The sequence below is a fragment of the Chiloscyllium plagiosum genome, chromosome 2, assembly GCF_004010195.1.
Source record: "Chiloscyllium plagiosum isolate BGI_BamShark_2017 chromosome 2, ASM401019v2, whole genome shotgun sequence".
Taxonomy (NCBI): domain Eukaryota; kingdom Metazoa; phylum Chordata; class Chondrichthyes; order Orectolobiformes; family Hemiscylliidae; genus Chiloscyllium; species Chiloscyllium plagiosum.
The window spans coordinates 33,513,038-33,527,152 of NC_057711.1; the positions used below are offsets into that span (position 1 = coordinate 33,513,038).

The following is a 14,115-nucleotide window of genomic DNA, read 5'->3' on the forward strand; positions in this document are numbered from 1 at the left end:
CACTCACCTATTGTACTCTATGCTACTTTCTCCCCCCCCCCACCCTCCCCTAGCTTATCCCTCCCCGCTTCAGGCTCTCTGCCTTTATTCCTGATGAAGGGCTTTTGCCCGAAACGTCGATTTTGCTGCTGCTCGGATGTTGCCTGAACTGCTGTGCTCTTCCAGCACCACTAATCCAAAAACAGGATTTGAAAGAACCCATTTGAGAATTCTGTCCATTTATATTTTTGGTGCATTGGTAACTGAAAGTAATTTAATAAAAGTTTTATTTTTGTTCCACACCAGTCCTTGAAAGATTGGACTGGGGCCTTTTCATGAAGGATGCAAATCAGTGACCTTACCCATAAACATTCAGACGAGGAGACAAGACACTAAAGCAAATGCAACACACTATATGAAGTATCCACTTTCACAGGTTACTGACAGTACCTGAATTTCTTCTCTATTCAGCTGAGTATTGTTCTGCACAAAATTTTCTGGTTTGTCCCATGTGCCCTCTGTAGTTTGCAGGTTGTAGTAGTATTCATATTTGTCTTTTATCTTGTGCATAACCCACACACTTCCATTTGGTTCTACAACAATAATACAAAGAAAAAAGGATTTAACGTTGCTATTCATACCTTCACTTTAACAACAGGGGTGGGGTTGGAAACTGTAACACTGTAGAAATCTGAACTCAAATCTAATGAAGTGCATAATGCACACTAATCTCTGACACGTTGTGAAGATTAGTTGCTTGCAGCTCGAAGTCCTTTTATCCGCTGAATTCCATTCAAAGTAATAATTCAATGCAACTTATAAATTAACTACTTAAATGAAGTTTCTTGCTGCAAAACCATTTGAAAAATACTATCCTTCATTTAATGGCCTTCTGAAAAAAAGGATAGAAACTGCTGTCTTAAGAATTAAGCAAAGCATGAGATTTAAATGGAAACAAAAACAGGTTTCTGATTTTCCTCAAGGATTATATGCTATTGCTTTAGGACTTCATCTTCAAAATTAGAGCTTCAAAATCTTATTTATCCAGTCATTCAATTTGGTTAATTCAAAGACACATTTGTTTTAAATGTACTTTCTTGCCACCAATATACCTAGTAATGCAAATCTAATTCATGTCAAACAGCTGCATTCACAAACCTCGCTCTAGAATATGGAATATATTCACAAGAACTTTATCAGGCATACCTTAGAATGAGCTATCATGCTATGAACTGATGCACTAATGCCTAAACACCAAAAAGAGCAGTGACAGGTCAGAAAAATGATCCTTCAACCAACCAGAAAGCTGTCTGCTTCTACCTCAACCAGTAACTGGTGGTTGAGAACTAGGTAAACAAAGTTGGGCAAAGTTAGAAATTCTCATTCTCAACAGTATTGGACATTATTGTGCAAGGGCAAGAACGATGGCTGATCTTCTATCAATGTTTCAGTCACAAGCACTGACTGGATTATCTAATCCATCTTCTCCAGAGATTTCTACTGTCAAAGTGCAGAGGTCAAATGATGCAGGAGTTGAGTGCACTGAATAAACATGTCAATACAATGGCAGCAGCTCAGTTTACTGGGTGGATACCTGGAATAGGTCTTTGTTTCATTAGGATATGCTTGGCAGGCTGGGCTTGTTTTCACCAGCATTTAGAAGAATGAGAGATGGTTTAATTGAAATTTATAAAACGTTAAATAAACCTCAACAAGCCAATGTGGAAAGGATATTTATTCTCATGGGTGAGTGCAAAGCTTGAGTCTTTTGTCTGAATGTGAGCTGTCACCTTTTTAGGAAAGAGATCGAGGGGATTTTTTTTCTCAGATGGTTATACACATTGGAATTATCTGTCTCATGTGGTGGTGGAGACAGTGCCACTGGATCTTTCTAAAACTGAACAATTGTGCACTGTTCAGTTTTGAAATTGCATCACTTATCTACAGACCTCAATGTCACTTTGACTGAGACATAGGTGAAAGAGTTTAATATTTAGGGGTGAGGTAGGAGTAAACTTGCTGTTGACACAGCATTCGACATTGTATCGAGTGTGTGGTGCTGGAAAAGCACAGCAGCTGAAGGACTTCCCGATGAAGGCCTTTTGACCGAAACATCAATTTTCCTGCTCTACAGATGCTGCCTGGCCTGCTGTGCTTTTCCAGCATCACACTCTCGACTCTAATCTCCAAGATCTGCAGTCCTCACTTTCACCTATTCAATATTGTTTGGCAGGAAGGAGCCCCGACTACAAAAACAGAAATTGCTAGAAAAAACTCAGCAGGTCTGGCAGCATTTGTGGAGAGAAATCAGGGTTAACATTTTGAGTCCAGTGACCCTTCCTCAGAACTGAATGTTAACTGATTTCTGTTGAGCTTTCCCAGCAACTTCTGTTTTTGTTTCTTATTTATGGCATTCTTCCTGTTTTTATTTAGGAGACCTGATTAAACAGGCTGACAAATGGCATTTATCATTTGTGCCACTTAAGAGTAAGATGCCACAACTGCGCCAACTTGAACAAAAAACATTTATACACAATAATGTTCACCACTTTGAAAAATTCAAGAATACCATTTGTATGTAAATCAGCGACAGCTTCAACTTATGATGAGAACAAAACAAAAGCAAAGTCAGCAACATTTACTGTATGCTGTGGTTCTGTTCGCCGAGCTGGGAATTTGTGTTGCAGACGTTTCGTCCCCTGTCTAGGTGACATCCTCAGTGCTTGGGAGCCTCCTGTAAATGCCGGAGGAAACATCACAGAAGCGCTTCACAGGAGGCTCCCAAGCACTGAGGATGTCACCTAGACAGGGGACGAAATGTCTGCAACACAAATTCCCAGCTCGGCGAACAGAACCACAACAACGAGCATCCGAGCTGCAAATCTTCTCACAAACTTCGATTTACAGTATGCAGATTCATTGCTGTGAAATGTTGTGTTGACTCTTCATTTTCTGGAAAATCTATTGCAGCCAATGTACTGGTTTCACTGTTGTCAGTGCAGAGAAGACAGTGAGAATGGACCACCAGGTCTGTACCAAAATTATAGAGCTGCATTCATAACCATAACTGCATTGTATTACATTCTTTTTCTAGACTGGTAATAAATATATATATTCTACCAGTGAGGCTGACTGTTTAAACTTGGGTTTGAGGCTTCACATGTTCTGGAACGTCAATGAAGAACACCATCTTATCTACCACTTATTATGCAAGAGCCAAACTTGATGAAAACCAAACATATAGACACAGGGAAAATGGACACAGTTGTGCAACTTCCAGTCTAATGTCTGTGACAGAACTAAAGATTGATGCATTACTGAAAAAGACCAAGATACCTTTTAACATTCTGTGCTGACTGGTTAATTTATCTGCTAGTCTGCCCCAAGCTGTTGCTAATGCTAAAGAAAATTGCTTATCCCTCGTGTTTCATACCATCTCCAGTCTTTTTTCTTTTTTCTTCAGAGAGTTCAGTCTGATAGCTATCCGCACATTCTGGTATAAGCCCTCTCGTGGTTATGTTGGAAGACTGTATTGTAGTCAATGTCAGCTGTGGATCACCCTTCTCAATTGCTGAGTTAACTTCAGAAATTGCAACAGCCACTTAAAGAGAAATAAAGGTCATACGAATGCATTAGATATGCTTACATCTCAAAATAAAAATGCAAGTATTTCTTTCATTTTATTAGCTAAATTTTGAGGTATTAATGACAGATAAATGAATGGCATTCACAACAATTCCTGGATCCTGCAGTCACACCACACAAATGCCAGGCAATGATCATCACTAATAAGAGATGATCTAATCGCCACCCATTTGATATTCAACTGTATTACACCACCACTGAAGACCCCACGAACAACATCCTGGGGATTACCATTGACTAGAAATTCAACTGGAATTACTACAAACAGTGGCTACAAGAGCAAGTCAGAGACTAGGAATAGAGACGAGGGTGGCACGGTGGCTCAGTGGTTAGCACTGCTGCCTCACAATGCCAGGGACCCAGGTTCAATTCCAGCCTCAGGTGACAGTACAAATTTCACAAGACATTCTCCCAGTGTCTTCAGTTTCCTCCCACAGTCCAAAGATGTGCAGGTTAGGTGAATTGGCTATGCTAAAATGCCCAGAGTGTTAAGGGATATGTAGATTAGGTGCATTAGTTAGGGGTAAATGTAGAATAATAGAGTAAGGGAATGGGCCTGGCTGGGTCACTATTTGGAGAGTCGGTGTGGACTCGTTGGGCCGTCGGGCTAGTTTCCACACTGTAGGGATTCTATGAATAATGCGGCGAGTAACTCACTCCTAACTCTCCAAACCCTGTCCACCATCTACGAAGTGCACATCACGAGTGTGGTGGAATACTCTCCAATTGCCAGCTGCACCAATACTCAAAAAAACATGACATCATCCAGGATAAAGCAGTCATCTGGATGGGTATCACATCCACAAGCATCCACTCCCTCCCTATGACATTGTGGTCTACCTACAGCACATGGACTGCAGCAGTTCAAGACAGCACCACCACCTTAAGGGCTGGTGGGGATGGGTAATTAATGCTGGCCTTCCATCAATGTCCACATCCCCCAAGTGAGGTAGTAAAGAGGCTGTCACTTAACACTGAAATCCAAAACCTTCCACTCATTCTATACTACCCCCCACAGAATGCACCATAGTGATTTCAAGTAGAACTTGCCATTTTACGCTATTTTACTTGCTGCAAAATCCCTGAAAACATTATACTTTGTTGAATGAGACGTAACTGAGTTTTAACATGATTGACTAAGTCCTGAATACTCCTATGCAGCCTTATTGATCAAGAGAAAACTATGTTTGTGGAATGTCAAATTTCTTCAATGCAATATTAAGATAAACCGTTAATAATTTAACCTTTACCATAACTCCATGTCCCAATCTTTTGGGTCACTCAGGTGTATTTCAAAGTTAAAAATCACACAACACCAGGTTATAGTCCAATAGGTTTAATTAGAAGCACTAGCTTTCGGAGCACTGCTCCTTCATCAGGTGATTGGGGAGTACACAGGTGTATTTCAGTTCTTGTTGGCTGCATTAGTGGGATTGGTGCCTATCCAAGCACCCGAGAGTCTACTGGAGTCAAGAGTGTTGTTAAGTAAGCTATGTAAATACACACAACCCATAAACTACATTAAGTAGCAAAGTGCACAGCAGCTCATCAACATGCTGCCAAAGCATGCTATGAAATCATATGCTTGAAGTCCTTATGTTCAAAATAAGGAAGTGGCACATTCCAGTGTCTTCTTTGGAATTTTCCCTCTTGGTTCGGTCAGTACATCGGTACATGAAAGCAATCATGCAATGCCAGCTTAATGTCTGATTTTGCAACTTTAACCAGATTTTCCATTAACTATAATTATGTATAATTAATTATACCTTAACAACATGACAATGTTCTACTTGTGCAATGCTCTGTCAAAGATACCACTTTCTTGCGTGAAAAAGGAACTAATTAGATTAGATTACTTACAGTGTGGAAACAGGCCCTTCGGCCCAACAAGTCCACACCGACCTGCCGAAGCACAACCCACCCATACCCCTACATTTACCCCTTACCTAACACTACGGGCAATTTAGCATGGCCAATTCACCTGACCTGCACATCTTTGGACTGTGGGAGGAAACCGGAGCATCCGGAGGAAACCCACGCAGACATGGGGAGAACGTACAAACTCCACACAGTCAGTCGCCTGAGGCGGGAATTGAACTCGGGTCTCTGGCACAGTGCTAACCACTGTGCCACCGTGCCGCCCACAAATTCTAGTTTATTTATATTTTCTATAGATAAGTTCTTTGCTCTACTTCCCAGGAATCTAACAAACCCCTACTAAAAAAAAGACACCTTACAAAATACATAGATTTAATTTGGACATCAGTCTTCTGGCGACAGATCAAAAACTGCAGTTACCTTGTCAGACCAGTTTATTGTTGCTGTAGGTTATATATGATTTTTTTAGAAAAATTAGATTATGCTTAATTTAAATGCACCATTATCTTTTACTTACAGCAATGAGCATCATCAGTATTCTTATTTGCAGAAATGATCGCTTCCTGTATCTCATCCAACCACAACACAGCTGAATCATCCTGAGTCACCTTTAATTTAAATATGCAGATAAAGATCAGAATCTTACCTTCAAATATAACCAAATCAACACATTAAACTAGAAAAATGAACAAAATTCACAGTAAAAAACCAGTCATCTCAACCTGCAGAGATTTTATGAATAATTAACTGGGAAAATGAAACAACGATAGTGGTGGAGGCAGATTCCATCAGAGACTTCAAAATTTGAATTTAGAGAGCGATAGAGATAGGGCTGGAGATTATGACTAGTTGGGTAGCTCTTTCAGGAGCCAGTACAGATATGATGGGTTGAATCACCTCCTTCTGTACTGTAAAATTCTATGCTTCTGTGTGGAAATGCCATATGGAAGCTCTATAAATCTAAATTGTAAATGGTCTGCAATTCAGGATTTTCATAATGACTAATAGTGAGTGATACAGACCATCCACTGCAAGTAGTACCACTGCATCAACCCAAAGTACATATGAAAATCTAGGCGAGTTGTTTTCGGGTGGGAGTCGGAGAAATAACAGCATATCTTGGTACACACAGCATCTGACTCAAAGGCAACAGTGCCATCAACTCCATCAAGCTGTCACATCTTGCCAAACTTCTTCAGATTTAAAGCAGTGAAAAGTGCAATTCATGAAATGAAAACAGGGAAACAGTGATGGCAATGAGAGAGCTCACTCTTATATAATGAGATTACAAAGCACATGGGAGAGTTCTACTGGTTGTATTATGACCTCTGCTGGTATTTAAATAAATAACACTACTTAATGACTGTGCAAAGCCCAACAAAAATTCAGTGCTAAGAAATGAAGCCTCCACAGTTTTAAAATGATTTTATCAAGCCAGAGAAGTAACAAGAAGGAGTAATTTTCCATTGGTCTTGACCCTGATAATAGTGGATATTTTCTTTAAGTACGCACTTTAACAATGATTTCTATGACAATTTCATCTCTGAAGAAGGCAGCAGCACAAGTTCTGGAGGAGCAGGATATCTCGGACAACACATTCTGATTTACAGGTTTAATGAGGGAGGAGAGTTGTGGGTGTCTTAGTAAAAATGGCAAGCAGAGCTCCCCAGCTTTGCCATTCTTAATGCAGCAATTTCTGGGTCAGTATGTTTTTACATATGGAAGATGAGTTTGAATCCTAAAGGAAACATCATCTTTATTTGCAGAATCATTTGTTCACTATACTTGGCAACCATTCTGCCCATTTAGTCTACCCCAGGTCTAGGTTCAAGATGCAAATCATTAATGCTGATATTATTTATTGTCTACACAAAAAGATAATCTGGTTGTTTTCACAAATAGTGATTTCTATTAATAAAAAGAAACCACAGAAAGGTATAGAATAGAAAGTTGTCATTTGGTCTATCATGTCTGTGATGACTCTATCAAAGAGCTATTTAATCAGTCTCACTCCCCTACCCATTCCCAGTCAGAAATCACATGACATCAGGTTATAGTCCAACAGATTTATTTGAAATCAAACTTTGAGCGCTGCTCCATGTTATTTGCCATTCTTTTGTCAATCAGATTAAGGCTGCGTTTTCTTGCTACTGATCATTCTGCTCGTGGAAGCAGCTTATTCTTTTTCACTCAATCAATAACCTTCTCTGATCTATTGAAAATATTCCCAGTTTCTTCAGTCTGTCCATGTAACTGAAGTTTTTCCCCTTGGTAGAATTCTAATTAAAGTCACAGAGTGATACAGCGCAGAAACAGACCCTTCGGTCCAACCAGTCCATGCCGATCATAAGTCTTAACTAAGGCCGTCCCATCTGCCTGCACTTGGCCCATGTCTCAAACTATAGGGCTCTTCTCTCATTACAGCGGTTGTTTAACCTGAGGGCCACCACACCTATGACAAGGGGAGAGACTGAGAAGGAGAATGCTTTATGGTAATCTCAGCTGGCGTGGGAATTGAACCCGCTCTGTTGGGTTCACTCTGCATCGCAAACCAACTAACTGAGCTAACAGACTCTCTCTGTTGTGATAGCATAAGACGGAATAAAAGAGAGTTCATAAAATGAATTCTTGGAAGCATTGGAAAATTCCTACCACCAAACAAGGCATTTTCTATGGTCTTAAAACACAATCAGCACTTTTTCATGTAAAGTTTAGGACTGAAGATGACTGCACTGACCTCCAAAGTATTTTTTCTATTCCATTTATTGAATTTACAATAGAAAGATTTTATAGACAAGTAAACATGAACAAAATAAGCAGCCATTTTATAAAGGCTCACCTTGCACTTCTGTTGCTTAGTGTGCCATAGAACATCTTGATAATGGGATGCTATTGAGGACTTCACGCCCTGTAATTTAGCAGTTGGCATCAGTAATGCTTCCAGTGTTTTATTAGGATCTTCTTTATCTACTATCTCATTGATAAGGCCAGCTGCAATGATCTCTGTAATAGTAAAACCAAGAGAAATACAGTCTTACAACAACTAAGTAATGGTAATAAATTGCTAAATTATATTGTGATGTGTTTCAATACTGAAAAGTTCAAGCACCACTAATTCTACTGAACACTAAATTATCTATTGTAAATTATAGTATTTCTGGGTCTTTGGAATAAATTTAACCTCAATTTACAACAAAAATGTAAAACTATAAATATAACAGTTAATGAAGTTAGTATGCTAAACCACAGAGCTAGAAGCTCGAAAGATTTACTTCCCAGTTAGCCAATTTCAACCAGTGTGGTAAAACAGCATTGTAATATAATCTTGAAGTCCTAAGACATAGAAATAAGGAGCTAAGTAGTCCTCTTCCTAATCACATGTACTAAAAAATGGGCACAGATTGCACAAACAAGGGTGAGTACTTAGCAGTGACTCCCCACATTCTGTTCAACTGGACCACCAAAAACCTTATGCAGGTTTAAAGGACCAAGCGAGGGGGAATGTGCACAGCAGCAACAGCCGTGGAACCATGGTGCTAAAAGTCAAAGTCTCTAAAGTTGAAAGAGGAGATAAAATTTGTAACTTTTGAAGAGAATAATCTTCAAAAGCACACTGACAATAAGGTGGAAAAATTACACATCATGCAGAGAATAATAGATTTAAAGGGTACAATGAAAAATATAAACTTAAAATTTGTAAACCCCCTTCCAATATAGGTTTTGACACAAATTATTTAGAATCAAGAGAATATATGCTGATGCCAATCATTAACAAATGTATTCAGGCTGGCATATATTATCTTGACATAAAAATGGATCATCAAGCTCTGAAATTTCAACAAACTAACTTGAAGCCTTTAGATTTTGATTTGATTGAAGTACAATTGAAAATGAGCTGGGACATGTTAAGATGAACAAAGTCCTGAGATGTGAAAGTAGCCAAGCCCAGAGGAATCTGCAAAGGGATTTCTAAATAACATGGCTGAGAATACATCCTGAAAAAACTAGCCAAGTGGTCATTACCTGGACATCAACAATCACCATTTGGAATGCATAGTTTATTTCTCCAAATGGTTCTGGTAGTGAAACTGCTTGACTAAAGTCTTTGTTCTGGCAATACCTAAATTCTAAAACATAATTTAAAGATTTTTTTTTTAAAAAACTCCCTACCAATCAAAGATTCATGGAGGGCTCTGACTATTGGAACTTGTAACCATGTATTGCTCGCATTGAGGGCCAGTGACTAAAGCCACCTCCTGCATAATGCCATGATTATAAACCAGTGGTTTTTGTTACAAAGACACAGATCCAGAAGCATTGGTCCTGGAAATCACAATACACTATGGAATAAGGACTTGCTCACTCTTTTAAAATGGTGTCCAGTTTGGCAGAGGGTTATCAGCCCTGAGAATAAATCAGCTGCTGACCTAGATCTTTTCAATAACTGCAACATTTGCTCTGACTGCATCCAAGAAATCAGATAAATATTGGTCTCAGCTTAAAAAACAATCCTTGCACCTCAAAGACAACCAGAGAGCTCTTAACCACACACTGTTTCATCTTCCTTTGCACTGGACGGTATTCACCTTGAAGTTAGTGCGTTTCTGTGTGCGATGCAAAGGCCTTATGCTCAATGTCACATTTTTAGTAGATTACCTGGTTTAAGAGGTAATAAATTTGCTATTTTCCTTAAGTTAAAGAAACTTGGGCTCCTTTATGACATATTATAATCAGAGAGGGACGCAACCTTGTTCAAAAATTTTCATAAACATTTGTTGTAGCCAACCAAGGAGATTTAGCAGGTATTAGCAGGTCCACACCTTTTCACCTGGTCACCAATGTACAAATTCAGACTCGATAACCTTGCAATGAGAATGTAACAACTAATCCTTTAGTGAAGATTTTATTACGTGTTACTTCATGGAAAATAAAAATCAAGTACAAGGATGATGGCTGGAAAAGTTAAACTGCATATTCTCTTTTCAAGGTTCAAAGATCTATAGTATGTTACAAGCCTTTTCTTTCCATCTCAGTTATATAAGCCATTTTAATACTAGTGCTTACCTTCCCTAAGATGGCAAATGAAATTTTAAGAATTAGTAACTAATTCATCTGTGGAATTGGGATCAAGCTAAAAGCTTTGCACTTTAGGCTTATGCTATTAAGGAATTCTTCAATAATGACTTTCGACATCCATTACTTTTTAATGAAAGTTGAAGTACAAAACAACAGACTTTTCTACAACAATCCAGTTTCTGATGATAAAGGAAATAATATTAATTTTACTTAATGCTAACAAAACATTTTAGGCTCCCGTGGTGAATTAGTATTCAAAGTTAAACTCAGATTTCAAATTCATCCCTTTGATTTCCTGGAAAAAGATTAAATAGAATGTGACATTTTTCAGTTTAATAAAAAAACACAATATCACAATTTACTTTGGTGCAATTCTGTGTCATGTGGGTTCCTTTAGTTTAAACTACAATGCATGCAGCACGTGAATAACTAAGTTACAACTCGCTCTGCTGTTCCCGTCATCTTCTGGACAGGAGACCCACAGTAACTTACGAGTCAGTCCATAATATCAGTCCCACTGCACAATGGAGACATTTTAAAAAGGTAAAATAGATTGATCCAATTCAACACATCAGCAAAAAGGTAATCCCAGCTTTGGAAGATACAACTCACTTTCATTTTCTTCCTGGACTTGCAAATTGATTTCTTCAATACAGCTTTGAATGTCATTCCAGCTTAAATACTGCTGTCCTTCGTCTGCAGCTTGCCTCTTCATTTGTACCAGCTTATCCGCATACCTGAGAGAAAAAGAACTTGGAATCTGAACAGTTCAAGAGCAAGACCACTCGGGAACTTATTTCACATATCAATTGTCACATATTTAAAGTCTAAGCCTGAAGGCCCAAGTTTAATTTAGATAAATATGAGGTGCTGCATTTTGTGAAAGCAAATCTTAGCAAGACTTATACACTTAACGGTAAGGTCCTAGGGAATGCTGCTGAACAAAAAGACTTTGGAGTGCAGGTTCATAGTTCCTTGAAAGTGGAGTCGCAGGTAGATAGGATAGTCCAGGTGGCATTTGGTATGCTTTCCTTTATTGGTCAAAGCACAGAGTACAGGGGTTGGGAGGATATGTTGCGGCTGTACAGGACATTGTTTTGGCCACTGTTGGAATATTGCGGCAATTCTGGTCTCCTTCCTATCGGAAAGCTGTTGTGAAACTTGAAAAGGGTTCAGAAAAGATTTACAAGGATGATGCTCGGGTTGAAGGATTTGAGCTATTGGAAGAGGCTGAACAGGTTGGTGCTGTTTTCCTTGAAGGGAGGCTGAGGGGTCACCTTATAGAGGTTTATAAAATTATGAGGGGCATGGATAGGATAAATAGGGGTGGGGAAGTCCAGAACTAGAGGGCATAGATTTAGGGTGACAGGGGAATGATATAAAAGAGACCTAAGGGGCAACGTTTTCCACTCAGAGGATGGTACGTGTATGAAATGAGCTGCCAGAGGAAGTGGTGGAGGCTGGTACAATTGCAACATTTAAAAGACATTTGGATGGGTATATGAATAGGAAGGGTTTGGAGGGATATGGGCCAGGTGCTGGCTGGTGGGATTAGAGTGGATTGGGATATTTGGTCAGCATGGACAAGTTAGACCGAAGGGTCTGTTTTCCATGCTGTACATCTCTATGACTATAAGCCAAAACCAACTACTATATGTGAAAAATTGCACACGGGTTTTTAAGGGAGGATACAGAGATACCCATGCAATGGCCAAAGTCCAAGAAAATATACCCTTTACAACACAGGAAAAAGATAAATCATGTAGCTCATTTTAGAATTTTTCTAGATTCTAGAGGGAACAAAAACAATTTATCTGCCTTACTTTTAATACAAAACAAATTTAGAAACATAATTCCATACAGATTAAAAAAGTCAAACTGTCCACTCAGCCAGAAACAGCCTTCAGTTCTTATCACAGCCATAAACTGAGTGCAAATCTTTTTGCCTCTAGAAGTCCTCCTGTCACAAAGTCCATTTACCTAGTGCTCACTGAAGAAGCTTCTCACACCATTACTAAATTTGCTTTTCACCGACTGAACTTGTGTATCCTGTTTTGTTGTCATGGATAGATTTGAAGTAATAGTCTGCATTTAGTTTTCAGAGTTTACCGAATAAAAGTACCTTAGAAAATAAGAATGAGTATGGGACAATTTTAATTTTGCACCAGTAAACAAGCAGGAGACAGGTGGAGGCAGGCTGTGATTGGCTGAAGACGATGATAGCAGAACTTTGTGTTGAGGTGGGGTCACCGGACCTGAGAAATTAACTCTGATTTCTCTTCACAGATGCTGTCAGATCTGAGTTTTTTTCAGCAGCTTCTGTTTTTGTTTCTGATTTACAGCATCTGCAGTTCTTTCGGTTTTCATTTAGAGTTACATCCATGTTCATTTGAGCTAATTTGGATATTTGACATTTCAGGCAGGAGTACACAGACATGGAGTGTGCCTAGCAAGCTGCAGTGTCCAGTCCTTTCAATGTTCACACAATGTTCTAATATGGAAGACTGAATTTTTTTGAATGAAATCTTAAAGGTTGATTTTTTTATCATTATAACAATAGGTAAAGTCAGAGAAAATAGTGATATGCAATAGGGAAGAAGCTGGAGTTGAAATTTGAGTGCCTTGAGTTAATCTTGTGTTAACTGGTAGTGAGGCATATTCTAAGGTCAGAAACAAGGTACCTATAGTACATAACTAGCTTGTTAGGGTGAATCTTTCAGGAACTAGCAGCATGTACTGCTCTGCACATGAAATCAGTCATTTATTAGCTCATAGCTTTAAATAGCTCTCCCTCAATAACCACAAGAAAAATGAAAAATAAGGAACTGGCAGAATTGTACATTCACAATATTATGTAGCTGTACAGAGATCAGAAAAGATGCAAGAAAAGCTTTGCATGAAGAGATTACAATCACTTTCAATATTCCACTGTGGAAAGATAGCACAAGTTTAAAACCAGTTAAAATTAATACTTCAAAGTTTGAGAGAAGATTTGTAGCTCGGGTGCTCGTTGTTGTGGTTCTGTTCGCCGAGCTGGGAATTTGTGTTGCAGATGTTTCGTCCCCTGTCTAGGTGACATCCTCAGTGCTTGGGAGCCTCCTGTGAAGCGCTTCTGTGATGTTTCCTCCGGCATTTATAGTGATTTGTATCTGCCGCTTCCGGTTGTCAGTTCCAGCTGTCCGCTGCAGTGGCCGGTCAGACTACTACGACCACTAGGACTCATAACAGCACACAAACCAACAGCCACTCTCAGACAACAACTCACCAGGATGAAGGACCCGATACCCAGCATGAGCAAAACCAACGTAGTGTACAAAATCCCATGCAAGGACTGCACAAAACACTACATAGGACAAACAGGAAGATAGCTAACGATCCGCATCCATGAACACCAACTAGCCACGAAACGACACGACCAGCTATCCTTAGTAGCCACACACTCAGATGACAAGCAACATGAGTTCGACTGGGACAACACTACTATTATAGGACAAGCCAAACAGAGAACAGCCAAGGAATTCCTAGAGGCATGGCACT

At 39.2% G+C, this 14,115-nt stretch overlaps 1 protein-coding gene across 1 annotated transcript in view; it reads right to left on the reverse strand.

Annotated features, from left to right (window-relative positions):
• iqgap2 (IQ motif containing GTPase activating protein 2) overlaps window positions 1-14,115 on the reverse strand; it is a 351,441-nt gene that overhangs the window by 123,831 nt on the left and 213,495 nt on the right. Inside the window, exons 14-18 of the mRNA XM_043702704.1 lie at window positions 11,191-11,315; window positions 8,342-8,505; window positions 6,020-6,110; window positions 3,413-3,580; window positions 430-572 (exon numbers count right to left, since the gene is read on the reverse strand). Of these exons, the coding sequence (XP_043558639.1) occupies window positions 430-572; window positions 3,413-3,580; window positions 6,020-6,110; window positions 8,342-8,505; window positions 11,191-11,315 (691 nt within the window). The remainder of the gene's footprint in view (window positions 1-429; window positions 573-3,412; window positions 3,581-6,019; window positions 6,111-8,341; window positions 8,506-11,190; window positions 11,316-14,115) is intronic.